The 27,901-nt window shown below is 45.3% G+C and overlaps 2 protein-coding genes and 1 long non-coding RNA gene across 6 annotated transcripts in view; 2 read left to right on the top strand and 1 right to left on the bottom strand.

Moving 5' to 3' along the window:
• LOC6538081 (probable multidrug resistance-associated protein lethal(2)03659) overlaps positions 1 to 6,032 on the top strand; it is a 6,957-nt gene extending 925 nt beyond the window's left edge. Inside the window, exons 3-6 of the mRNA XM_002098579.3 lie at positions 26 to 1,936; positions 2,315 to 2,781; positions 2,836 to 3,790; positions 4,312 to 6,032. Of these exons, the coding sequence (XP_002098615.1) occupies positions 26 to 1,936; positions 2,315 to 2,781; positions 2,836 to 3,790; positions 4,312 to 4,636 (3,658 nt within the window). The 3' untranslated portion in view covers positions 4,637 to 6,032. The remainder of the gene's footprint in view (positions 1 to 25; positions 1,937 to 2,314; positions 2,782 to 2,835; positions 3,791 to 4,311) is intronic.
• On the bottom strand, positions 4,696 to 27,901 carry LOC6538080. Of its 4 annotated transcripts, none has more exons than XM_015193158.3 (7): positions 27,747 to 27,901; positions 14,902 to 15,637; positions 12,447 to 12,599; positions 11,279 to 11,419; positions 11,064 to 11,178; positions 10,225 to 10,412; positions 4,696 to 7,589 (listed from the first exon to the last, which is right to left on the bottom strand). In XM_015193158.3, exons 2-7 carry the CDS (start codon positions 15,461 to 15,463, stop codon positions 7,330 to 7,332), a joined length of 1,419 nt encoding a protein of 472 aa, XP_015048644.1. In that variant the 5' UTR covers positions 15,464 to 15,637; positions 27,747 to 27,901; the 3' UTR covers positions 4,696 to 7,329. The 4 variants fall into 4 exon arrangements, with proteins under 4 accessions (XP_015048644.1, XP_015048646.1, XP_002098614.2 ...); XM_015193160.2 differs by having other exon boundaries at positions 10,216 to 10,412; positions 27,747 to 27,900; XM_002098578.4 differs by lacking the exon at positions 4,696 to 7,589 and adding an exon at positions 8,689 to 9,092 and having other exon boundaries at positions 10,216 to 10,412.
• LOC120321737 lies at positions 12,597 to 14,676 on the top strand. Its single transcript, XR_005561451.2, has 2 exons — positions 12,597 to 13,564; positions 13,633 to 14,676. It is a non-coding gene; the product is annotated as an uncharacterized LOC120321737 (long non-coding RNA).

The raw sequence follows: 27,901 nt of genomic DNA, 5'->3' as shown, positions 1-27,901 counted from the left end.
ATTTATTATATTTCTTGACCCCCAGCACAACGCAGCCCCTGATGTTGGGTGGCTTGGTGTCCTTCTTCTCGGAGAGCACTGGGAAGATCACCAAGCACTCGGCCTACCTGTACGCCATGGGTGTGGTGCTTTGCTCCCTCATCTCCGGACTCTTCTTCCACCCCTTTATGAAGTACCTGTTCAAAGTGGGCTCTCGCGTCCGGCTGGCCTGCGCGGGACTCGTCTACCGGAAGTTTCTCCGGGTCTCGGTGGCGGCTGACAACAGTGGAGTAAGTGGCTATGCCATATCCCTGATGGCCACCGATCTGCCCACTTTCAACGAGTCCTTCTACTGCTTCCACGAACTGTGGCGAGGACCTTTGGAGGGCGTGGTCTTCGTCTACATCATATATCAGCTGATTGGATGGCCAGCGGTTGTGGGACTGGGCACCATCGTGGCCTTCATCCCACTCCAAGCCTGGGCCGCAAGGGCAATAGCGCGGTACAAAAGGAGTTCGGCGGATGTGGGAGATGAAAGGGTGAAGCTGATGAACGAGATCATCGCCGCCATGCAGCTTATCAAGATGTACGCGTGGGAGAAGTCCTTCGCCAAGCTGATAGGCAAAGTGAGAAAGGAGGAAATGGAGTCCATTAGGGGGTCTACCTACATCTACGCAGGACTACAGTGCACAGGCATGATATCCAAGCTGTCCCTCTTTCTCTCCCTGGTGACCTATGTCTTCACGGGCGACATAGTCACTTCGGAAAAGGTGTTTATAGTAGCCAGCTATTATGATCACCTGAATGAATCCTTGCTCCACTCCTGGCCACTGGCCATCAACATGTGGGTGGAGACCTTTGTGGTAGCCAATCGCGTGAAGGACTTCCTCTTCCAGCACGAGAATCCTGCTGATGGTGGAGTGCACAACTTCAAGGAGGCGGAGGATAATCCGGAGCACGGCAACTTCTTCGGACGCACCCACAAGCCCAAGGCTGAAGCTAAAAGCATTGCGGTCCATAAAATTACTGCGAGTTGGGATCAGAAGAAGCAGGAAAAGCGCCATCGCCACATCGAGGATGTGAGTTTTCAGGCCACGGATCAGCAGTTTGTGGGAATCGTGGGAACCGTGGGTGCCGGCAAGAGCACCCTTCTTCAAGTGATCCTGGGCGAGCTGGATATTATCAGTGGCAGTGTGGACGTCAATGGAGTCCTCAGCTATGCTCCACAGGAACCCTGGCTACTCCGGGGTAGTCTCCGTGATAACATCCTCTTTACGGAGCCCTACGATGAGCAGCGTTACCTCGAGGTGCTGCGAGTTTGTCATCTGGACAGGGACGTGGAACAGCTGCCCTTGGGCGATAGCACCAGAGTGGGTGAAGGCGGTGCCAGTCTGAGTGGCGGTCAAAAGGCACGAGTCAGCCTGGCGAGGGCTGTCTACCGGAAGGCGGATATCTACCTTCTGGACGATCCACTATCCGCCGTGGACTCGCATGTGAGCAAGATGCTCCTGGATCGGTGTCTCAACGAGTTCCTGTCCAAAAAGATCCGCATCCTGGTCACCCATCGTGTTCAGCTGCTCAGACACGTGGATCATTTGGTCCTGCTCGAGGGTGGTCGCATCTCTGTCCAGGGGCACTACGATGCCCTGAAGAAGCTTATTCGATTCAGGATGTCGGTGGCCAATGACGTGGAGGTGGCCAAATTGCGAGCCATGCGAACGGATAGTGTGTACGAGGAGCCCGAGCCACGGAAATCTTTGTCCCAGGAGGAGCATCTGGATCGGCACGAGATAGAGCAGCAGTTCAAGGAGCAGCAGCAAATCGGATCTGTTAAGCTGAACACCTACAAGGAGTACTTCAAGGTGCTGGGACATCCCTTGGTGGTGGTGCTCATCCTGCTGATGTTCGTCGTGGCCCGTTCCTCCGAGGCAACCATGGATATTTTCCTTTCCAAGTGGTAAGTGGAATCCAATGCATTTATTTTCGGCTTAAATGACTAACCTAGTTGTGAGATGAGTCAGTCTGATTTATAGATTGCGACGTGTTTAATAGCACTACATGATAAAAGCGTGTTCCACTTGTTGATTGCAATAAATATTGCCCGAATTCCGCACAGATGGAGCACAGCTCACTATCTCGACGCCACATGTTATATGGTTATATTTCAGTATCAGAAGGTGAAAATAGGAAGTCTGGGGAATACCTTGGATGGTTTGTTGATTAAAATGAGCATGCATTCAAAGCTAACGATAAGATTATATATAGACAATATAGACAATTCTTCAAATAATTCAAAGCATGGTGCTAACAAACAGGATTTTGTATATTTCTACAGGGCAACTTGGGAGGAAACGGAACCCAATCAGCACGAGCCCATTCCGGAGTATCATAGAACCCGTCTGCGCATGATGATCCTCTACACGTTCCTCATCCTGTGCACCCTCATCTTCTACGTGCTCCGCACCTTTGGCTTCTTTATGATGACCTTGCGGATATCGCTGCGCATCCACGACCAACTCTTCCAAGGCGTCATTCGTGCTTTTATGCACTTCTTCACGCTGGCCACCTCCGGCCGGATTTTGAATCGTTTCTCCAGCGACGTCCTGGCCATCGATATCAATCTGCCGCAGGCTCTGATGGACTCCATGGAATTTGCTGTCAATGCTCTGGCGGTTCTCGCGGTGGTCAGCACGGCAAATATTTGGCTCCTCATTCCGGCCATCGTGGTGGTGGCTCTATTGTACGGCTGTAGGTGCCTCTATATAGGAGCTAGCCGGAGTTTGAAGCGCATAGAAACTATATGTGAGTTGATCTGGCATACTTCTCAAGTCTAGTGACTAACCCAATTCCTTGTAGCCCGCAGTCCCATCTACTCCCACACAAATGCCACCTTCAAGGGATTGGCCACCATTCGTGCTATGAATGGAACCAAGTACATGGAGCGGGACTTCCACTACTACCAGAACGAGAACACTTCTGCCTTGTACCTCCACGTGAGCATTAACCGGGCCTTCGCCTTCTGGACGGACCTCATCTGCGTCCTGTACATTCTGGCGGTGACATTCAGCTTCCTGCTCTTCGACAAGCACAGAGGATACTACAGCGGCGATGTGGGTCTGGCCATCACACAGTCTATGAATCTGGTGCTGATGTGCCAGGCGGGAATGCGGCAAACCGTGGAGCTGGAGAACATGATGACCAGCGTGGAGCGGGTGATGGAGTATGTGAATATACCATCGGAACCTGCCTACGAAACGGAGGAGTCCGTCAATCTGCCAAAGCACTGGCCCAGTGGAGGGCAGCTGGATTTCAGGGATCTGCGGCTGCGCTACAGTAGCCACGGGCCCTACATCCTCAAGGGTCTCACCTTCACCATCCGTGGCGAGGAGAAGATCGGCATAGTGGGACACACGGCGGCCGGAAAGTCCTCCATCGTCCACGCGCTCTTTCGGTTGGCTCACATCGATGGACACATCTGCATCGATGGCTTCGAGACATCACAGCTGGGTCTGCACGATTTGAGACGTAGGATCTCGATCATACCGCAGGATCCGGTGCTTTTCTCGGGATCTCTCCGCTTCAACCTCGATCCGTTCGAGGAGAAGACGGACGAGGAACTGTGGCTGGCCCTGGAGGCCGTCAAGCTCAAGGAGTTCGTATCGAATCTGAAGGAGGGCATCAACTGCAGGCTCCACGACTGCGGCGCCAACTTCAGCATGGGCCAGAGGCAGCTGGTCTGCCTGGCCAGAGCTCTCCTGCGCCAGAACAAAATACTCATCATGGACGAGGCCACAGCCAACGTGGATCCCGAGTAAGTCTATCCAAGATTCGTCACTAAACCGAATTCATCGGGGGAAATCTGTAATGTTCTGAATGTCAAGATCAGCTGACTGAACGAAAATTTGAGGCAGAACGCACTTAACTTGATTGATAGATTAATTTCGACGGTTCGTTGCGGTTTGAAAGATCAAAACGAGCGACGTCAGGAATGACAGCCTAAATCTCGAAATCAATCACTTTGCCTTCAAAATCAGCTGATGTTGATCAATGATCTTTATAGTTTGTCAATGAAGTTCGAAATTTGCATTGAATACGACGTAGAAAATGTGTTACTTACCCTGTTCTTTTCGCGTGACACTTGAAAACGTGTTTCTGATAACACTAGGATGCCTACGATGTGTGTACGCCGTAGTATTTTGATTCAACAATCGAAATTATCTGGATCTATAGCTTATAATAGGTTTTTTTTACCCCAAAGTTGAATGAAGAACATTAGTATTTATTTATAAGTATTTATGCTTTTATAATATATATACAATATATCCTTTGCAGGACCGACAATCTCATCCAGGAGGCGATCCACACCAAGTTCGCCCACTGCACCGTGCTGACCATCGCCCACCGGCTGCACACCGTGATGGACAACGACCGGGTGATGGTGGTGGACATGGGCCGGGTGGTGGAGCTGGGGCATCCGCACGAGCTGCTCCACAACCGGCACGGCTACCTGCATCGCTTTGTGGAGAAGACGGGCGTGGGAACGGCGCAACACCTGCGCCACCTGGCGGAGCAGAGCTACCGGAAGAGGGTGCTGGGCAGGAAGTCGGAGGATCAGGGATCCGTGCTGGATATGGGTTACAAGGGGACGACGCTGTGAAAGACTGCAGGGTAGGGGGGGAATCAATTGGTACACCGGGTTAAGGAGGTTTTCGTTCGTTAGGTATGGTAATATAGACTTTATTATAGTGAACTGATCTTTAAATATAGTTATATATGTATATACTTTATATGTAGTTCATAATATACTCGATCGTTTGCCTTCTGGAATTTGAAAAAGCAATTTGTTGTCTTGTAGGTTAAGATTACATTACCATCGTCTATATTTTGCTACTCGTACTGTCTGGCTTTGATTCGCTCTCTATAACTACGATCCTTTCTAGTATCCTTTTGGTTTTGGTTTCGGTTTCGGTTTTTGGTTTCTTTTTAGTTACAAGTCACATGAAAATCGAAATGTTGAACTCTATAAGTTGCTTCTCTTCTAGGCTTAAAGTTTTAGGTTGTCTCTTCATTACTTTCGATTTAGTTTCGATTTGTATGGCTTAGATGTGCGATAATGGCGTTTGATTCTAGATGTATAATATATTAGCATTACAAGATTTCGATTTCGATTTCGCTTCTTATATAAAATTTTTCGTTTTACTTGGTAGAGTGTAAATGAATTATCGCATTTGGTTTGGTAGCAGTTTTCCACGAAACTTTAATACAAGTTCATATATAGTTGGATGTAGTTGTGTATAATGTAAATATTAAAGTAAATAAAGCATATTCATGTATGTATATAATTGGTTTTAAAATATTCTCCTCGTACGCTCGCCATTTGTTTAGCTTATTTAAAATTCGCTTAAAGTCTGCCTTCAACAATATTTGATGTAAATAGAAAAATCAGTGATTCATTTATTTGTATTCTCTTTATAATTAGTTGTAATATACTCTAGATCTTTGGTGCTTAGATGTAAGTGTCTTCTTTTTGCGGTTGATAAAACAAAGTTAAACCTTGAAATTCTTCCCCAAATTCCAAAGCCTAAATTGTTTTCTGAATGCCCTTTAGAATGTAAATAAGTAACTAGATTTGGTTGTCCTAGAAATAAGATTGTTTGTTTGCTCGTTTTGTTTTAAGAAAAATTCGATGCTTTAATAAAATTGTTTTCGTTATTTTTTTTTTTTTGTATTTTTGTATTTTCCGTAAGTTTTCTCCTCGTCACTCTAATTGTAATTGTTTAGCTAGAAGTTCTCAAGCAACTTTAAGATTTTTTCGCTCTACTTTTATTTTTTGTATCTTGTATTCATTTGGTATTCTCACAGTTAAGCTTCTTTGATTGAGCACAAAAGCAAATGAGAATCGTCTGTTTTTTTTGGGGGGGCAACAACTAAACCTTATCAATATCGATTTCTATTCCTACTATGGCTATAATCTGGAGATCTGCAGCCTTCGGCCATTCGGCCACCGCATTGGACAGACCCGGAAATCTTCCCCTATTCCCGGCTAGCCCAGTGCACTGCCCGAAAATCCTTGGCCCGATCTGCAATGTGCGGTGTGAGTTTTGAACTGAGTAAATCAGCAAAAAATCTACGTTGCTTAAAAGTTGAAACTTAGGCTTGAAATCAATACAGTCAACTGGAAGTCAATTTAGATTTTGGACTCTCGGCGAGCGTGTGCGTGTGTATAGTCGTTATCCTTAATATCATGTTGTGAGTGTTCCCTAAAATTTGCTCAGCTAGTTGATAAAAAAGTATAGGTACTCCTTTACATCCGAACCTAGATCCCTAGATCCGTTCGGGAACGAAAAGCTAATGCCGAAACGAGGATAACGAGGATAAGGTTAGTGTACGTGCGTGCTTCGCAATGAAACGCATATTTTGATTATAAAATATGGTCCCGAGGTTGTTAAATATTTCTTCAATTTCTTCAACTTGGTTGAGTCATCGCTATGACTCTGGGTAATAACATCCATATGTGGGAGCTAGAGCGGCAATTGGATCTATAATATTAGTATAGATAAGGCGTTGTATCAGCGGTTTGCATTTGGTATTTGGTATTTGGTATTTGGTATTTGGTATTTGGTTTCTGCCAATTAATCGCACCTTTTGGCCACGATGCAGTGCCTCCGATGGCTGGCTAAAGAACACTACGATTGAGATCATGCTCTAGTTTCCCTACGCTGTGAATTCTCTGTTTTCATTACTATTCTGTGTTTAATCCTTTAATCCTTAAAGCCTTTAACCCAAAGCTTAGTTATATAACTGCATTACAATATGTTATTTTAAATTAGTAAAGTTGCCCTTATCGGAACGACAAGTTCTTTGTATTTGGTTTTTTGTGTTTTTTTTTTTTTGTTTTTTTGGTTGAAAAAAAAGAGTAGTATGAATTTGTTATGCAAGGTTTTTTTCAATTATTTTTTTACGGTGTAGTCGTACGTAAGTAATTCATTTAGCATTGTTCTGGGTGTATGTGTGGGTGTGTGTGTGCTTCTTTACACGCTCCATATTCATATAATAAGTATATAATTGGTTTGGTTAAAAAACTTCCATTAATTGCAAAAATGGTCTTTGTCAAAAAGAGTCGAACAATGGCCTCGATTTTCTTTGTGTGTGTGTGTGTTGTTGGCGGGGCCACGCCCCTTTTGGGAGCGTGCCCGCCTTATTATCGCGTGCATTTACCGTGACTATATGTTCCTATAGTTTGTGCCTCATTTCGTGTCCTGTGTGTTCGTGTGTCAGAGAGTTAGCCAGTTAATCCTGCCTACGCCATCATGCTTTAGATCAAGTAGAATCGATCGTATCTACTTCTTTCTACTTCTGTCCTGGTTCGATGATCTCGACGGTAACGCTCTCGGCCACCGGATTCGTGGTGATGTTGGTGATCAGCGACTGGTCCTGCGACTGTGGCGACTGCGGCTGCTCCTTCGTCTGGTGGCCATGTGGGTGGTGCTGGCGATGGGCGGATCCGTGGCGCTCGTGGTGGACAACCTTGCCGGGTGCCACCGAGTTGCTGCGGTTGGAGCGCACCGAGGCTGCGGATGCATTGCTGCCATGCGACTCCGAATGGGATCCTGTGGGTTAGATGTCCATGCAAAGGAAAGGGATGAGTAACTGGTGGATTTCGGGCTCAGCTACTCGCTACTTGGATAACCGACTGAAGGGAAGTTATCGTTGGCATCACAGGACAACAGCAATGTGGTCAACTGGATTCCGACTTCGAGTTCGAAGGAGTCCTTCGATCTACGTGGCATATTCTATAAACAGCAAGCGATTGAAGGAGTTTTTCCCATAGATTCATTATAGGAGAAAACACTTGTGTGATCGCTGCTGTACTGTAGAAATAATATATCTTAAGGAAGCCAGTTAAGGAAACTATAGATAGGCGTGCTGGAAAGGAAAGAAACCAAAGCGGAAACGGAAATGGAACTCAAGAGGGATGCTGCATGGATAAGATAAGTTGGTTGGAAAAAGAGAAAGATACGATGAGGTTTTCATTGGTACGAGTATCTACGATCGTATATTATTGTATCTGTAGCGCATGGTGTCTGCATCTGAGTCTGTTTTTGTATCTGTGGGTGTCTTCTAGGGAGTGGTGGAAGTTGGAGCAGTAGTAGTTTTACATACAGGTTAACCGCAACTCTGGACTACGGATTAAGACTAGGGTAACAACACTTCGAGCCAACAAGAACAACAACGAGAACAATGACTACGAGTACACTGGGGGAAAAGACGACGACCAATCAGGTGTATCTATGTATGTTTCAGAAGGTGAGGTAATTATCTTGTATAAAGATCTTAACAGAAAAACTATTTATTATTAAATAAAACGGTAATCCTCCATTTCGACTAAAATTGCTGATTGCAGCCGACGTAATTTCGCCCAGTGTACAGATACTTTTACGGATACGAGTTCAACTGCTTGGACACAACTTTCGCTAGACAAGACATCAACTTTACGAGTACACTACGCAGAGGGTATACTTGGTTACTTTGCTTGGGAGTGGGTGTGGTTTGCTTTCTGGTCTGCCTACCTCTTTGGACCCTGATATGGATGCGTTTGTTTCTAGCGTTTTGGGTGTGATACGTTTACGGACACACACACACACACACACGGTTATGCGTGAGTATCTATGTGTGACAGCGGGACGATCTAGATAAAGCTCCGGAACCCTAGAACTTGTTGGTCCGACCACAGGCTGGTGCTGTTCCCGCCGTGGACACATACGTGGTGGTGGTGGTGGTGGTGCCTGTGGCGGTGGAGATGGCGCTGGATATGGCGGTGTTCGTGGTGCTGGTGGCGTTTGCATGGCCCATTGGCAACTGGTGCTGAACCGCCGAGGGCGGTGGCGTGGGCGTGGGCGAGGGCGTGGCCGAGGCAGCGTACGTTGCGATGGCATTCGTGGCATTCGTAGCCGTGCTGGCCGTGGTCGTTGGCACATAGGGCAGAAAGTGGCTGTGGACCAAGTTGTGCTGGCTGGCGGCACTCGGATGCTCCAGGAGTCTCGAGCAGGTGGACACATCGCTCACCCGCGAGTCACTCGACCGCGTATTGCTCTTCGACCGGATCATACGTCCTTTTGGGTTTTTTCGTTTTTCGTTGTTTGGTTTTTAGTTTTATTTGTGTTTTCAGTTTCGGTTTGTTGTTTGTTGTTCGTGTTTTTTTGTTTTTTTGGGGGGGAATGAGCGGTTGGATACGTTTAATATTTCGCCTTTTAGCTGGGCACGCGACATCGAGTCAGTGGGTTAAATGGGTGGGTGGGTTCAGGTGGTTTCGCGTTTCGATTTGGTGGGGGCACAAAAGTGAAACTCAAACTCAAACTGAAACAGGAATATAAATAACCCAAAAAATGTAATTTCAAACAACTGTCCGCCGGGCTTAGCACACCAACAATTATCACCGTAGTGGCGTTGAGTAATACGCTGCTTAAACTGTCAATCAAATTGATTGAGCCCCCCGATGAGTTGTTGTTCCTGTTTTCCCAGTCTGTGGGATAAGGTGGTCAGTTGGTGGTCACTATGCCACCCAGCGCACTAGTTGCATTTCAAAATATAAAATTTTATTTAATTTATTATTAGAAGAAGTAAAACTTCGAATCTTACAGGTACCAATTAATTTCATATCGGAAAAAGGCAAAAACAAAAGACAGTTCAAAGATGGTTGATAGAGTTTTTAGTCTTTAAGTTTTTACATACTGCTTACAATACCTTCTAAGTTTTCAGAATTATTCTAATCCTTTAAACTTTAAACGACTAGCCCTTTACATCAACATCTATAAACCTTTAAAAATAGTTTCTTTAAACCTTAAGACCCTTGATAGATTTTACAATTGATATCTTTCAAACTCTCATCACGTTTTTCGCGCTAATCCACAACTCCAGTGAATTAAGTTTTGTTGGGTGATTTTGTACGTATATTGTCTGGTGACTGACTGGTCAATAGACTGACTGACTGACTGATTGATTGATTGGATAAGTAAGTTTAAGGGGTTTGCCTGCTGTTCTGTATTTTGGCTGTAAAAGAAAGTTCAGCAAGTTGACGAGACGAAAACAAACGGAACGAACACAAAAGTGGCAAGTTGAAATGGTAAAAGACGAACCAAAAATGCAACCGCGGAAGACGAGATACGAGATACGAGAGACCAGAGATTGGAGGAGGTGCTGACCATCGACTGGGGCGGGGGGGCATGGAATACAAACCTGTCTTACCTAGCGACGGATTGGGGGAGTGGGGCCGCAGAGAGGCCATGCTGGGCTGCCGGGATGGGGCCCGCACCGACATCCTGGACCCACGGCGCTCCTGGCCGTGGAGCAGCTTGCTGTCCCGCAGCAGGGAGACGTTCATCAGGCGAGGATTGGGCGTGTTGAAGATGGTTCGGTTCTCACGCCAACGAGCTCTGCAAATTACGGCCATGAATTAGTCACATTTCACCCACGGATCATATTATCCGCCAAATGCGGGCTCAGCAAGCGGGTGTGTGGAGGAGTGGTGCACGATTATGGATGCCATGGTTACTCCGGCTTAATGGCAATTAATGCAGAAACGCTGTTTATTAGACTGGAAATTAATTGGTGCTCGTGCTATGTATCGCTAGCCAGCCACAAATTAAGGAAGCCCCATCAAAGCATCGACAGGCCAATTGACCCAGTTTATTGACAAGCCAGCGGATGAGATGGTTGAGCTGAGTGAAAGGCGACTTAGGGTTCTTTGATTTGCACCATTACTGGAGCTGTTACTTCTAGTGAAAGCAGAAGATTGGTAGTTAGATAGTAGATGGTAGGTAGTTCATTAAGTGGAATTATCAAAATTGAAATTCTTAGCTGTTTAGAGTAAATTTAGTTAGTTTCCTCGGTCTAAGTAAATGTACTTTAATTTTGAAATGGCTTCCCAGATTACGTGTGCTCTCAAGCGATTCGATATCTCAAATGGTGTGTGACTGTTGACCCAGATTGAATGCTTAAACTATTTGCGTGGGTGTGTGTGGTTGTGCGGGTGTGTGGGTGTGCGGGTGCGGGGGATGGAGATGTTTGCATTGCAATTTACTCACTGGCTAAACAATCGCAGGACGACACAAATAATAACAAACATCAATGCCATTCCTACCAGCACGCCAATCATGGCCGGGTCGATGTAGGTCTCGGGTCCCCTCTTGTCCTGGCGCCCTGCAAACAGCCGAGTGGCAAAAAGGACAAATAAAACAAAACAGCCCCATTAACCATAAGCAGTGCCGTCTTAAGTCTACGCCCCTCCTCGACCACCGACCTTTGCACTCCACGGATCCGTCCTTGCCCCAAATGGGCGACATCTCGAACCGGCAGATGCAGCGTCCATCCCGGCACTCCGTCTGGAAGTAACGCATCTCGCACTGCTCGTTGAAGAAGCAGGACTCGTTCACGGCGGCCTCTGCAGGATCAGGATGGCGGGCAATTGCGGGAAGGGGGAATAGAAAGGACACCAAACGGAATCAGTTGAGCTGACAAAATGGTCAACATACAGTCGCAAAAAATGCGTATATAGCTTAGGCCTATAAAGAATTCATATTGTAGTTTCTAGCTTATATAGTAAGTAAAGTAAGTATAGAAATTGATAGAAAGTATATAGGTAGATAGTATATAGATAGATAGTATATAGTATAGCACAGTTTATAGCATATAGATAGTATAAATGGTCTTAATAAGTAATCGCTGGTGGAAAGTATTGAAGTATTCCTTAAATATTCACGAGCAACACCCAGCTAGACCCCCCATTTATTTCAGTGTACAGCAGACAAGCAACAACAGGCGATGGCCCATATCAGGAAAAATATTTCCCGGCTGTCGCGGCTGTTTGCGGATTGATTTAAGGGCTGATTGAAGTGCGATATGGCTGGGGCGGATTGACTTTCCACACCGTCCACTCGGTCCACTCCGGTGACAAATATTATCGTGGAACAAGCACGGAGGAGACCCGGGGATTACGCCCCCGATGCGGCGCACAGATACACGTTTAAGGAGCAGTCGACTCCGGAGACTTGTGCCTTCGCCTTTTTGACTTCTGACTTCTGAGTTCTGACAGACTTGATGGCTGTCAGCCACGTTGATGATCAATGGCCGGGAGATATTTGGCCTGGAATTACGCTTGAGTCACGCCCATAAAAATAGATCAGCGACTGTCAGCGGCTTTTGGCCATAAATACGCATTCAAAGTGTCCGCCGTTCGATTTGAATTTATAGTATGGCACGTGTGCCCAACGGGAAATACATATGTACATATCTATTGTGATTATGTCAAATGTGCATTAGTTGCAATATTCAGCAGCTCCTAATGCTGCTGCCAAGTTTCAATTTTAATCAGGAAAATCAAGCCGGGCGTATTTCACTTTCTTGACTCTTTTTTAATGAGAACTTGGCAGGGTGACAGCGCTGAAAATGGCTTGCAGTAATGACCCTACCTTTGCCACATTTGTCATAGTGATTGGTGACGGGCAGATCCTCGGTGCACTGGCAGGACTTCTTTTTGGGATCGCAGATGGAGCCGGGGAAGCCGCATTCCAGGGTATTATCGCACTTGTCGCCGAACTTCTTTTGCCCGCGGCTGGCATAATCTAAAATGGAATGAAAAGGTTGTGGATATATATCATGACGTCAACGTGACTAATCCCAGGCGTAAAATTTGTAATGAAACCGCTGCGAAAACTTTCGATTCGCCACTGTGCATATCAATAAAAAATAAAAGCTGGCAAGCAACTTTCTGCGAAATGCTTTCCAAATCCCCCGACAACTTGTGGGCAGATTAAAATGTAAATTCTTTAGCAGCCTTCGAGGTGTTGGTACGTTGGTGTGTTGGTGTGTTGGTTTTTCATTTCTACTTTTTATACTTTTCACACTTTTGTTTTTCTTTTTGTTTTTCGCCCCCCGAGTGTGTGTGTGTGTGTGTTTATTCCCCCGAGCATTTCACGGTGCACTTGAGCCGCCCGGCTAGGAATCCTTCATTAACTTTGAATGGAATGAAAACACTCGAGTCGGCAGTGAGTTGCGTTTGCGGCCCTTCACATCTTAATTAAGCTCTTGGGAGCAACTCCACGGATTCCGGTTATTCCAGTGATTCCCCGCCCGCCACTCTGTGCACAATCTCAGGCAAAGGTGAGGCCACATACTCCTGTTGATACCCCTTCTCCGGCCCATCATTACCGGCCTCAAAAGCCAAGAGGAAGCCCAGCCCAAGACCAAGACCAAGAGCTAAACCAAGACCATCCGGCAGCGGATGCGCCGACATTTAAGCCAACGGAAGTGAAAAGACAAAACAAAATGGCTGCTCATGCACAAGCGGGTGCGCCATTTTCCAGTTCATGCCCATGTGCCACTATTAGTGGTATTAGTGGGTCCCATTTTTTTATGGTTCGGGGCCAGCTCTATTTGCCAGCGGTTTATTTTTAAATGAACCGGCTATGAATAGGGCTCTAGTTTGCGAGGGGCTGCGGCAAATGAATGCTAATGCGAATAATGGCGGGCTTCTGCAGATTGCTAGACAGCTGGATACCCAACTAGAAATGGAATTCATATCTCAAGTGTATGTATCAGTGGGTTTTTTAAGCTACCTATATCTAAGCCAAATCTAAATATAAATCCATTTTCTAGGGTGCCATAAAAGTACTAGTCCTTGTGCTTCGAATGGTATTTCGCAGTAATAAGCTTTGAATGAGTCGCACAGCTGGTGACTTTTTGGCCATTCCATCTGCAGCGTATTACTTATGCATTAAGAGCGGTCCCTCATCAATCGACCCCGTCGTACCCTCTACTCGCAGTCTGCCAAGGGGAAAGCCATATGCCGCAGCATCAGCAGTCCACAAAGCTACGCTTACGTCTTTTTCCCAGATGAGTTTTATTTGGTTTTCGCTTCCGTGGCCAACAGCAGCAACAGCAGCAACAGCAGCAGCGGGCAAATTCTGTGAAAGTGTTGACAAAGTGGCTGGGGGGTGGTGGCGTGGCTACCGTGGACCATGTCCGTGACCCGAGGCCAACCTTTGATGGCCAGAGTGCCACCAAAAAGCGATTACCGAATGGCCAGAGCCGGTCGGGCATATTTCACCCGTAGGAAGGGCCTAAAATCTGACTACAAATTGCACATGTCAGACGAGTCAAGGGGGCCCACATTAAACAGCCAACAGCCAACGCTGCAATAGAGCCAGCATTTATAATTAACCGAACTGGGCCGAGCCAGAACACATCGCAGACAGGCCATTTAAGTTTCGGATGAGAAAACTAGATGAGTAAACTAGAAGGGATGAGTGCGAGGCACGAACGCCAGCACAGTGGCTTAAAAGCTTTTGAGCGAATGGCCCAGGAAATTGTATAAAGCATTCCTGTCTGAAGGACATAACATCGCTTTAAGGCGTGCAGCTTCCAGGGAGTTTATTAAAAAGGAAATAAGTTCGTTCAAGGTAAAAACTGAAGTAAAATATAAGATATGAATAAGGCAGCCTTGTTTCGGAACAGTCTTTATACAAAGCGTGTTATTTCTTCCAACATCGCTAGCTAAATTTCCAGGTTCAGAAGAAAATGTATAAATTTATTAAGCTGACTTAATTACGTTTTAATTGCCAATTCTGGCCTTGTGCCACTGAAGGGCTGTATATTCCTAAGAGCTCATAACGAAGAAAAATAAAATTTTGTACTTGCGCACTCTTTTCCAGCTCTTTAATGCCACTGTGGAACTTATGCAATTGCGGTGGAATTGCCGCCAGTTAGATGAACAAAAGACTGTCAAGGCAGCCGCATGTACATATGTGTGATTATATGACACCTCGATGATGCCATTGCGGTCTATTTCCATACTGAAATGGGGCTAAGCCAGTGGTAATCCTGCTCCCAGGCGCAGCATTCTTATCTAAGCCTTGGTCTACTTACCGAACTCTGGCGTTGTCGTCTCCGGACCCGCACTAAAGGCATTCACGGCAAAGAAATTATCGCCGTCATCGCCGAGCGTCAGCGGCGGCAGCAGGGCAATAACGGAAATCAGGCACAGGAGCAGGCCGTTAAGGCGCTCCCAGCCCCACTCCGCGCCCATCATCCTCCGCCGGCTGCGACCCTGCTTCATCGGAAGTCGCAGGCCAAGGCTCTTCCGCTGATGCCCCACGTTGGGCGCCATTAATATGGTATGCCTGCTATTGCCTCTGCCGCCAGTTGTTTTTCTGGGCGTGGGCGTGGGCTTTGCTGGTGGTGTTCTCTTTGGATTGAAGACCAAGTAGGCTTGGCAATTGTTGCTGCTACTGCTGCTACTGCTGCTGCTGTTGGTGGTCAAACACTCAGCGTCTGTGGCCTCGTCGTCTTCGTCAGCTGGCTGCTGCTGCTGCTGTTGCTGTTGCTGCGTCTCACATGGTTCGCGGGTCTCGCGCCTCAGGGGCTGGCGGCCCTTGAATGTGGCAGCTCCTTGACGGGGCCGGGGCTCTAGAGCCCCATCTAATCTCATATTATTCGATCGTCGTCGTGCTCCTCATCCATGCTGCTCCGACTATATTAATTTGCACACTATTGGCGTGGCTCTCCTCCTTTGCGTTTTTTTTTCGCAGTGCTGTTTTTGCGCTCGGTTTCCGTCCTGTTTTCTGTGCTCGCCCTCGTGTCCGGTTCACATCAAAGTCTGTCACTGCAAGAAGAAGCGGATGAAATGGTTTGGGGTTAGTTGTAGTTTCGACTGGGGGATTCAATCAGGGGACAAAGCCAGGCTAATCACTTTGCGGCGTGTGAAATTACAAACCGTTGTTGAAACAATTTCCGAAAGTGCCACCAAAAGTCTGTAACTGAAACCGAAATTGACACATAGTCGGCTCCACCCAGGAGCAGGAGCCAAGACCAGGACGAAAACTGTCACAACTGTGAGCGGCGTTTTGGCCTTTTGGCACTGCAAACCGGATTGAGTGACGGCCAATTTGTGTGTCTATGACAGTTAATTGGATTAGGCGCACCCATGGACGCCATCAGCGAACGGATGTGGACGTTGTAAGTCCGTCCATTGTGGATTGTGGAACCGAACCGAAAATATTACAGAATTTAATTAAAACCCATTTCCCAACATATTATTTAATTGCATGACAATGATTTGTGTTCGCTGCGGCTGCCCAGAACACGACCGAGCGATAAATAAATCGTGAATTTTGAACATGCAACGCATGTTGGGCGACAAGTGCTGCTTGTTTAGTCAGCGATTATAGGCCATGTCAGGGTTTTGTGGCCAAATGATGGTGGCATTCGTCTGCATATCAGGTTGAAACATGCACTCGGGGCTTGTCAAATAGGCCAAAATAAACACAGCTTTTCAGCACCAACAACAATTGAGTGGGTGGAATAATAGGTGCTCACTTATAAGCTTGTACTAAATTATTCCGGTAAGTGTATGCAGTCATTGTTATCAGCAGTTTGTGGCCTACGCACTTCTAAGCGGACTTAACCACACTGTTGGTCAAATAATGGACTGCAGTCTGTCCAAATAACTTGAATGCAAAACCACACGTTGGCCTAAATTTGTTATACACTACATTAATAACCATCCGGCTTAAAGGAAGCTCGTCTGCTTTGAATGTCTTAAAGTGTCCACACATCTATTTATAATGGTTTGTCAAAAGAATGTCAACCGCAATTATTTTTAGAAATTTGTCTGCGCACAAATGGTCCTTGGCAAGGACAGTCTATTGTCTGAGGCCATTTATATACGTTGTAAACGTGCTTATATATGGGATCAGGGTTGCGGCTGAAGTAGTGCATTGTTGTGCAGATTTTAGCCTTTAATATAAACACACTGTAAGCCGGCAACGTTTTTAGCATCAAACCCAGCTTAAATGGAAAAACCTGACGTTGCGAAACGCACGAAAGTGTCCGCATTTCTATTTATAAAGATTGGCCAAAAATACCCGTAAAAGGCTAATCGCAATTGTTTATGGAAACATACACTCGTATGAGCCGTTCTTGACAGGCAAATGCCTTTGTTTCGGGCCTTGGTTACGAGCCAAATGAGCCGGCTTTGGTGCTGATTTCAAAATAAATGCTTTTGGCCTTTCCAGAGACACAGAGAAAGAGAGACGTTGCCAGGATTTTCCAGCCAGGCAGACACTGCAAATCCCCATTCACTTGTAATTTATGCTCACTCGCAGCGAATATGTGGCTCAAATTCATCGGTTTAAGCCTGTTTTGGCCTCGGTTTGGGGCTTCTCAGTTACGATTGCGATTAAGGATACGAGCATGTCCTGGGAGTGGAAACTCGTAAACGCGTGACTCACTGGGCCGCAAATGATGTACGGGAAACATGTTGCATATTTATGCCAACATATCTGCCCAAACCCCACACGCAAAACGAGGAATTGTTTTTCGTTTTTCATAAATTCATGCGTTGTCAATTGGACGATGAGTATTCATTACACGGCGTATACGCAATATATTCCATGTGACTGCCTTCGGGCGCCCAAATTGTGACAACTGGGGGTCTTGGCGGCTTAAAAGGATGGGTTTCATATGGTTTGGTTTGGTTTGGTTTGGCTTGGTGTGGTGATGTTGATGTTGATGGGACAAATGCCTGACACATGAAAGGCAGCCACGAACAAGGAAATTACAACCATGGTATCACAGCATCAGCAACAACGGAAACAACAACAACAGCATCTGCCACAACGGATGTCGTCCCAACTTTACGGGTACAGTGAAAGTTCACTAATCGAGCACGACCATCCGGGCAAGTTCATATGCCGCAGAGAAGACAATTTGCTCACTAATTGCTAATTACTGGTGTAATGAAATCAAATTGGAGTTCATTCCATGGCACTTCTTTGTTCACGCTTCGCCTTTTGTTTGTTGGTCTTTTGTCGTTGCCAATTAGACACGGTTCACTGTAATCGTAAAGAGGGATTACTCATTCTGCAACTAAGAAAGTAAGTTTAGTATTTCTTGCTACTCCATATATAAATGGCAATTAATGCAGGTGGGTATCGAAATAAATAGACGGAAATATTCACACGTTTGAGTTTCATTCAAACTATGTTTCCACTGTAGCACGTGGGCCGTATTTGTTTTGCCGCCGGCTGTACCGCATATTTTCGCATGCGGCAACGTGGCGTATGCGCAACGCAGCGGCCCACGCAAACGAGATAACCCTAATCAGGCCGAGATCGTGCTAATTAACATGACACAAGCATAAATCATAAGCCAGGTGCTGGCCAGGTGGTCGGCTGACCCATCAACTGGGCTCCAGGATATATGGCGACTGGTCGAATAAATACTTTTTGCGCCAGAATCACCCATTGTTTTAGCCTAAGCCTCAAGGACACGCGCTTGGGGCGTAAAAGTAAGAAAATAAAACTACAAACAGTCGCAGAGAGCCAATTCAGAAATTCGTGCAATAAATTCAGCAAACAATGGCTAAGGACACACGTGTGCGAGTGTGTATCTGTGCGTGTGTGTTGTTCGAGTATTTGCAGTACCAACAATGCATAGCCAAACATGGCTAAGCCAAACAATAGGTCCTTCCACATGGAAAAGCCGACGGAACGAGGGCAAACAGCGCCAGTCCAAGTGGGCTTGAGCTCCACAGACGCCGCCAAAACGGAACGCACCCTGGCTAAGCGCCAGGCGGATAGATAGATACTACATTCAGATTCAGATACAGATACAGATGAAATGCCGATACAAAAACAGGGGAACTTCCCTAAGTTGAATCACCAATTCAATGGAACTACGAATTCTGGCCAAAAAAGCGTTCTTTCTGTGAGCATTTTGGCTGTAACTTGGACAAATTGAGTCCCACAACCATGAAACATACTTTTTTTAACAGCTGGGAGTCCAAACTAACGATATTTGTCACTTTTTGGTGGGTTTTAAAATTTTCCAATTTTGGCCAAATTTCGCATTTTTTGTAAGGGGTTACATCATAAAAATTGACAAAAATCAAAAATTTTTTTTTCTTAAAAATTTGAATGCAATTATTTTTTAAATGGTTTAAGAAATCTTTTAAAGTATTCTACTGCACTTTCGTATCAATATTTTAATTTTTATGACCAAAAAACCTCATTTTCAAGCGGTCGATGAGCTCTAACTTGGCCAAAATGAGACTTAAAACCATAAGACACACTTTTTTTTACAGCTAAGGGTCTAAACTAACTAAAAAAAACTCCTTCTGGGTGATTTTGAACTTTTTAAATTTTGGCCAAATTTTGCATTTTTTGTAAAAAAATTTGTTACAAAAATTGTAAAAAATCGAAAAAAAATTTTTTCAAAAATTTGAATGCAATTATTTTTTAAATCCATTTACGAGCATAATAAGGTATGCCATTCAATTTTCCGATCAATATTACCGTTTTTATAGCCAAATTACTAATTTAAATAGTGAGAAAATGATACCTTGTATGCAAAACAGAAATACATATATGAATAAAAACAAATTGGTTTACAACAGCCATGAATACATGATTTTACAATGAATAAATAAATCGTTACAATTACGCTTCAAATTAAAGGGACACATGTTATTGCTGACATTGACCCGCCTTTAATTTTCATAATGAGAAAACGACAGGTGCTCATTAATTGGCACATGGAAATGTGCCACAGAGGCCATGTAAACATGAAGCAAAAAACACAAATATTGGTAACCAGTTAGCGTTAAAAAATATTTGGCTTAAATTGATTACTTAAACGTTAAATGTCTGGGTGTCGGAAGCCTCACTGTACTTTGTGCATGCTAAATTTTATTGATTGCTGATGGAAGCAATCTAAGTGGAGAATCTAAAGAGCAGAGCCAAAATGCAGTTCGTTTCGCATATTTTAAGCACCCATTTAAACCCCCCATCGATTGAGGCCAGAATCTTAGCGAATGCGTGCCATTACAGCAATTATTCGCCAAGATTTATGTGCTCGGAACAAATGGCTTGGCATTTGGCACACGACCGACCACAGACACCAAGCAACCAGAGACGAGCGGCAGTCAGTGACTCGCACAAAGGACCAAGGCACCAAGGGACCAAGGAACAAAGGCCCCAAAGGAATGAAGGACCAAAAGGAGGAAGACGAAGATGAATAACCGCACCATTGCTCTTGGCCAGCCAGCAAGACACCCACACAATGGAGGCGCCTCAATGTGGCATCGAATGGCCCCAAGATTGAGCAAAACTAATAGAATATGCTCTCATTTTGTTTGATCAACGAACACTGGCAACGCCGAAAATAAATCCAGCTGGCGGCTACAATTCAATGATTAAATCCATATCTCAATGTCCGAAATGAACTCGAATCGAATCGATTAGGCACAATGCATTTATCTTCCATTAAAATCCAACAGCTTAAATCCAAGGCATCCGTTTGAATAATATGCTCGGGTTTAATCAGACGATTAGGATATAAACCAAGCACTCGGGGATTTGCCCAGACCAAAAAAGCCACAAATTGAAACCAGTCCAGTCTGAAGAAACCAGAAACCAGTCCATAATTAAATCAATGTTCTACCTGGCAAAGAGACCTCAATTTGGGGGCCAGTGATTGAATTGGAATTTTCAGTTCGGTTTCAGAATTAATTAAAGCAACATCAGATATGAAAATATGATGCTGAAGGGAAAAATTGCTGAGAGCAATGAAATTTGCTAATTGGATTGCCCTCAACTCTTGCAAGTTTCAGTGTGGCAAATTGAATGGGAATGCGTTGCGACCCGCGGGGAATCGCTCTGAATTTTCCTGCGAAAATTAAACCCCAATGAAATGGGCGATTGAGCAATCAGTGGGCAAGAACATCGATTCGACTCGATTACAGGTCGTTGGATGGATGCCATTCCATTCCTTTGTCCACCAACTCTCCCACTGTCCAAGTTCCGATGAGGATGCATTTCTCTGCCACACGCTTCGTGACTCAGACCCTTGAGACTTTAGACGCAGTTCACCTCAAAGGTGGGGCACTAAAACTGAAAATAATGAAATGCTTCCTCCCATTTCTATTAAAAACTTGTTTGCTTCGGCGCGTCATTAAATTTAAAACTAAATTACAAGCTCCGAAATAGAATTACCACCATTACCATGTTTGTATATTTATATAGAAATGCGCTAGTTTATTCGTGACTCACACCATTTCACTTGCCGCGGAAAATCCGATCCATTTACCTGCGCTTACTTTTCCACCGGGTGTGAGTAATGCTTATCGCATTCATGGCTAAATTACGTTACATTTAGTTTTATATTTCAAATGTCCCCCTGCATTGGTATGTGTGTGTGTTTGTGTGTGAATAACGTATATTAAAACTCAATTAAATATCGCATGTTGTCAAATTGCCCATCGCAGTGTATGCATAGTATATATGGTATGGTATGGTATGGTATGGAAAAGGGAGCTCGGAAAATTCCTGGCTGCTGTTGCTTCGCTGCGCCTCATTATGAATTAATTTGGGTTCGCATTTCATTTGGGGCGGCGGGAAGGAGCCGGATTACTAAGTGGATATATGTACGAATGCCATTCCAAATATGAATGAATTATGATCGCTGGAACGAGGCGAAACTGTTGAGCTTCGAGGCAGGTGGATGGAGGCTTCGCAGGATTTGTAGGATTTTAAGGACTCGGGGACATCGGTGGCGGCGCCCTGGTTCCTTTTCGGGTTGCCATGTGAAGGGCAATAAATAAATGGCGAAAAATGCGAAATACAATAAAGTATTGCCAGCAACCAAACAAACAAAACAAAGGTTGCAGAGACACACTGGGGGTAAAATGATATCAGATTTGGGAGAAAAGGATATTCAAATCGGACAAAACGTTTTTTATGAGCTAAGCTCATTATTTTCCAAAGCTAAGATGGTATCTTTAAATGTGAAAATGTATAGAAAAAGGGATACTACTCTTCAAAGAAGCTTTAACCAAGTGTTAGCATATACATATGTAGTTACTAGTAGTTTGTGTCAGTGTACTGTGACGACGACGTCAACAGCAAGGCGACTGGCGAGCGGAAATGGCGTGAGTTGTACACGTTGTAGGGGGCGTGTGCCGTCCACTTCCCCCCACTCCCCCTTTCGTGTCAGCCCCCCACTTCCTCCTTCGGCTTTCAGCCCCCCAAAAAGCAAACGCATTGAATCAAAGGAAATCACGAAACATGGCGTGGCAAGCGGCGGTTCCTGCAGACTGCCTTTGACTCCATTGAGAAAGGGTAGCTGGCCTGGAAACTTCTGTGCCACCCCACCGCCCAATTAGCCAGCGAGGGTCGTGCCTTAAATACTGAAATGTTGAATGCTAAATGCTGAATGGTGAATGCTGAATGCTGAATGCTGAACGCTGCAATACTGAGTGGCGCATAAAGAGGCGGCGAAGATTTGCAGCTTGTCTTGGCAGCGGAAGTATGCATGTCCCATGCCCTTTGATAATAAATAAACTTGGGCCTTTGTCGTCGTTGGCGGCGCTTGCCTCTTGCCATTGTGCATTTCCGTTTCCGCTGGCAGAAAGACAAGGGAAAGGGGTGAAGGAGGGGAAAGGAAAAGGAAGTGGGGGCGAGTTCAATGTAAACGGATTTCCATCGAGTTGCCATTGCAATTGATTCCAGCAGTTGAACGAAGTTGCTGGCAGTCGATGGGCAACTTTTAACCTTTGCCGCCTGACACATTATAAATAAATGGTTTGACTTTGCACAGCTTGCAGCTGTCATATAGATTTCGATGTGCAAATGCCACATAACAATTGTGTGCAATATCACCCATACGCCCCGTGTCCGTGTGGTTGCTCCCCATGCAATATCACCCATACGCCCCGTGTGCAGCCAGCCAAACGAGAGCTGAGTATAAGCCCGGTTAATGAGTTTCTAATGCACGCAACGAGGCGTTCAGCAGCGGGTGATTGTACAAAATCAGATATGTCAGCATGTCACATACCCACGGCGATATACTTTCTGATTCATCTGCTTCCCTTTTGGGCTGTGTGGAAATTCAAAGTGGATATCACCCTGTGTTTGATCTCTACTGCGCTTCGCTTTTATTCTGGCGTTGATTTGCGGGAGCAATTTAAACACAATTTCCCCGAACAATAGAAATTTTTTGCCATTAAATTCGCTTGCCATGCAGAAGGCCATCAACAATGCATCCGGCGTCGCCTTCGCAAACGAAATTCGCAGTGAAATTCCCAATCCCGAATCCAGTGCACTTTTCCGTGTCGAACTGACGATGAATGTTGCAAATTATTGCCAGCCAGACAGGCGGGAAAATGGATATATTCAGGGCTGAACTTTACGTTCTGTGGTACCCATTGAAAGCCATAAATATTTCAAAGAATGTATTGCACCAAAATGACACTTCTTTCTATGCAAACTTTTGCTGCTTCTCTTGTTACATGCGGTAGTTACTTTCATGCATTTAAACGATATATTTTTGCGCCTTAAAGAGCTCACATTTGCAAAATCTGTTTCAAAAGGAAATTTTCATAGCCAATAAGTTGGTATAGCCTGTCCAAAGTTATCAAAGGCGATTAGATCTTTATCCGGATATCCCCAATAATACCCATCGATTTCTGCTCTCGACATGCAAATCTTCCGCTTTTTGCCGTCGCTCGCCGGATGCAACTGCGGAAGTGGATGTGGCAGTGCTCGGATCGAATGGGATGGGTTGGGATGGGATGGAATGGGGTGACGCCTCCAGGAATCGCATGAAAGTGCTGCAATATTTAACCTCTGCGTCGTGTGCTGGCCACGTGCGAAAAGTGGCGCTCAGACGAGTGGCACATATAGCCAACGATGCGGAAGGCAAATGCGATATTCCCGGGCTCAGAAACGGTTATCCAAAAAGCTCTGGAATCCATTTAGAGCGGCGTGAAGTGGCGCTAATCGAGTGCCGTTGGATGGCCATTGGTCATTATAATTCTAGCAGCGCGCACTCCACTGATCACGCACGGAAAATATAATGTGTGCCATTTGTGTACTATAAATAGAACACGGTCTAAAAGGTGGCGTGCACTGAGAGAAATAATGGCTTTGAACAGCGTAATATTATATATTTATAATTTTGATATATAGTATATTATATATCTAATACTATACGAAAACAAATTCCCAGGATTTTAAATTTTAAAAGCTTATTTAAATCTATAGCTTAATGTAAAGTGTGGGCTATTTACATGAAGATTTATTGTAGGTTTTCCCAGTGCACGACTCCATAATCGCAGAGCCAAGTGTCGGGGGTGATAGACTGGCATATGCACTTGCCATGACATGGTTAATGTGACAACGACTGTTTGCACAGTTTGCTTAATATTCCACACGTGCTGCCGCACATATAAAGGACTATATGTTGTACTCATGTAGGGGGGGCATGATAATGAGGGTGTCAGAGGTCGACTTCTCGACTCCTGAACTCCTCGGTTCTGTGTCATCAGCAAAACGGGGCCAGTCGACCGCTGGCAATTGTATTATTTATCCTGGAGGTGGATAGTATACACACACACATCGAAAGCCCCAGAGATGCGGCATTCAGTTAGGAGTATCCTTAAGCTACTTAAAGGACAGACTCACCTCGGTCAAATTAATTAGTGCAATTAAGCTAACCGCCCCTATGGGAAGTGCTGTCAACCCTAGCAAATACTAGAAGTATTTGCCACAGAAAATTAAGTATACGCCGTGGAGAGCGCTGTACTTCATTGGCATTCATGCTGACCATTCACCACAGCAGCCGTTTTTTTGCCAGGGGGAAAATCAAGCCGAAAGTTTGCAGCGAAAAAGGATTCAAATGTCGAAGCAAAGCGAAACGAACGATTTTCCAAGCAGGCAGCAAACAATTTATCTTCGCAGCGCCGTAGCTGGCCTATAAAAATGGCAATCATTATTATAGTCATGTACCAGGCAATGGGGCGTTACGGCAATCAACGCCAGCGTCCCCGGCAGAGCTCCATAAATAAGCGCGCAATTTCAATTTTCAACAACGCCCCAGAGGAGCTCATTCTCGAGCTTGAAGGGGCACCGAAATAGCGAAAACCGGAGACAGACGCAGGCCGCATCGAAGATTATATGGTATATGGGTATATGGCTTATATGGTAAATGGCAGGCCATGGTGTGTATTTAAATGCATATTTTAATAGCCATAAAGCGGACTCCTCGGCTCCTCGGGCCCCAAAATGCCAGCGGGCGCACTTAAAGGCCTCCTCCATGCGGGTTTCGATTCCGAATCCGCCTTGGATACTTTGCTACTTGGCCGGGACAAGGACGAATGCACGACTAAAACAAGAGAAGCCTCCTCGTACGGGAACGTCGTATATAAATTATAAACGCAAACTGTGCGACAAGGATTTCTGGTTGGGTTTTCGGTTTGCTATACGCCATGTCTTCTCTCTTCCTATTTGCTTTTTTTGCAGTTTTATTTCTGCCGGTCGACATGCGATTTCGATGGCAAATGATTTTGCAGTTGCTTAAGGAGAGGGAAGAAGTGTGTTTGGGAGGGCGGCAAATCGAAGCATAAGCGGGCATGCCACATGGTGAAAGTCGAAGGTCAAGGGTCATGCCGGCAGTCGAATCCCCTCGAAATTTACTGCAACACTTGCCGCCGGCCCAACGGCATCACTTTGTGCCATATACTTTGGTTGCCATTTATAGGCTGGATGGAAATTGATGACGTCTCCATCGAGGCTCCATCGGCCACGCCCCCTGCCCCTGCCCCCTTATCCTCGACGTCCCTCGGCTGCGCGATGTCATGCCGCATGCAGATTGTCGTGCAGCAAGTAGCGAAGTAACTGCAACTGCAATTGCTGCGACTTCACTGAAAGAATGGCGATCTTAAAGCGAATGATATGGAATCATATGATATGAAAGGATCTTTAGATATGTAGAAGATAATGCAGCTAGAACTGATGTCAACCCATATGATCAGAGCTTAACAAAGTGGAGTTTCCTTTTTCTAGATCTAAGTAACTCCTTTTTCTTGCGGTGTGTGCAAGGGCAACTGCCGCAAAGTCTGTGTTAGCCGGAATCGATCCGAAGGAGGAGCAGCGCAGCTCGAGTCCTTATAACTTCACCCCACTGTACATGTGCACACTCGCCAAACTCTCTCTGTGTGTGTGTGTGTGTAAAGGACGAGTGCGATGGTGTGAGTGGAGGCCAGACCATGTGCCTATGCCGTATCCTTACGCCTATGGATGTGCCACGCGATGTGATTGTGAATGCGAAAATGTGGCGACGTCGAGGGAAAGTTGGGCTCCCAGCGAAGTTCGCTTTGGTTTGGTTTGGTTTCGTTTCGTTTGGTTTGGTTGGGTTCGGTTCGCATTGGTTTGGCTTGACTTGGGTTGGTTTTGCTGGGCTTTGCTGGGCTGCTGGCCCCAAACGCTTCTGGGCCAGAATGACGTAGTCCTCCGGCTGAAGTGTGTCAGTATGTCTGCCCTTCCGACTTGGGGTTGCACACACACACCAGCGCACACCGCACACCCATACAGTCGCAACGAGGGTGCGAAGGGGCATTAAATGGTTCGTGTTTTTCCTGCCCTTTTTTCATATTTTTCTTTTTTTTTTGTTATTTGTGCCGCATCTCGCCCGTTTGTCGCCCATATTGGGGTCGCCTGACGGCTCACACTTTAAAAGCGCCATTTAGTCCGCGCACAGCCTAAATTATTAAAAGCAAATCCAACACACCGCACACAGGCAGTTCATTAAATTCAATGTATGCAAAATAGCGGCAACAAATGCGGCAAAGAGGCAAAAGGCAATCTTCTGCCACCCACTCGGCCATCCAGCTGTTGTCATTTTCGAGCCACGAGCCCCAAAAACGAAACAAGTTTGCAAGACAAGCTCATCATAATCATGTGCCTGCCAATGCAGGCGGAGAAAACTGGCACTCTTTTGCAAGTGAAGTTGAGCAAAATAGCTGGGATTTTGTGTGCATTCCCTCAACTAAGGTATTTCATCATAGCAACAAGATATTTCACACAATTCATCAATTTTAAGATGGCTTAACACCGCTCCATGTCACATTTCCCGAATGAAATATTTCATTGCCTACTTTTAGGCACTACTACTTAAAGCACAAGATTGCTTTCAAATACCTACATACATATACATATCTACAAGTTCTTGTATAAATTTCTGAAAAGTTCAACTACTTTATGCTTATGCATTGTATACACCAGATTTTCTTTCACATTTCGAAACTACTGCAGCTAGTTTTCGCTGCGTGTAGCAACTTTGCTGCGCAAATATCTTTCGCCAACTTCAATTTGTGTCCCAGGTAGTAAGTTTGCCGCTGTGTGCGTGTGTTTGAGGGGCATGCCGTGTTGCTGTTGCTGTGTGTGTGAGTTGGTTTTTTATGCGTCACGTGAGAATTTCCTTTATTATTATTTGACTTGGCTGCCCTGGTACATATCACGTATACGCAACGTATAATTCCGCAGAAAGGGCATTGATTTTTTTGATTTGCTTTCAGTTCGGTTCGCCATTCCCCCCCATTTCGTTTATTACTTTGATTGCTTTTCACTATTTTCTTTTTTCCATTTTTTTTTCTATTTTTTGAGGGCATGGATACGCTGCAGTTTGTGCTTTTCTTTGCCCTGCTCAAGCAGAAAAATATTTGCTTGCCGTTTATGTATTTTTTTTTGCTGTTTTCATCTTGTTTTTTGTTTGTGTTTGGCACTTTTTGGCATTCGTTTTTTATTCTTGTTGCACGCTGTTCGGTTCATCATCACATTCACACACTTACACACACTTACTCATTCACTCACACACACATACACACGCACACTCTCACGCGCGTAAAGAAATATACTACTAAAATACAAATTGCTCACAATTTCCTTTGCTCTAGTTAGTTGTTGTTGTTGTTGTTGTTGTTGTTGCTGCTGCTGCTGCTGCTGCCTCGCACTGTTTGTTTTCCGCCTGGATTTTCTCGGAAAATTCCACGACCACGCGCTTCGACGTCTGACCACGTTCTGAACCGAATTTC

This window comes from Drosophila yakuba, chromosome 3R (genome assembly GCF_016746365.2).
Source record: "Drosophila yakuba strain Tai18E2 chromosome 3R, Prin_Dyak_Tai18E2_2.1, whole genome shotgun sequence".
Classification (NCBI taxonomy): Eukaryota; Metazoa; Arthropoda; class Insecta; order Diptera; family Drosophilidae; genus Drosophila; species Drosophila yakuba.
This window is presented reverse-complemented; position numbering and strand designations above follow the sequence as displayed.

Coding starts and splice junctions, on each gene's coding strand:
- LOC6538080 (XM_002098578.4), bottom strand. CDS start 15,463: ATGAGATTAGATGGGGCTCTAGAGCCCCGGCCCCGTCAAGGAGCTGCC. Junction 11,179..11,278: donor CGGATCCGTGGAGTGCAAAG/GTCGGTGGTCGA, acceptor GGCTGTTTGCAG/GGCGCCAGGACAAGAGGGGA. Junction 9,093..10,215: donor TCCGTCGCTAGGTAAGACAG/GTTTGTATTCCA, acceptor AAAACCCAAAAG/GACGTATGATCCGGTCGAAG.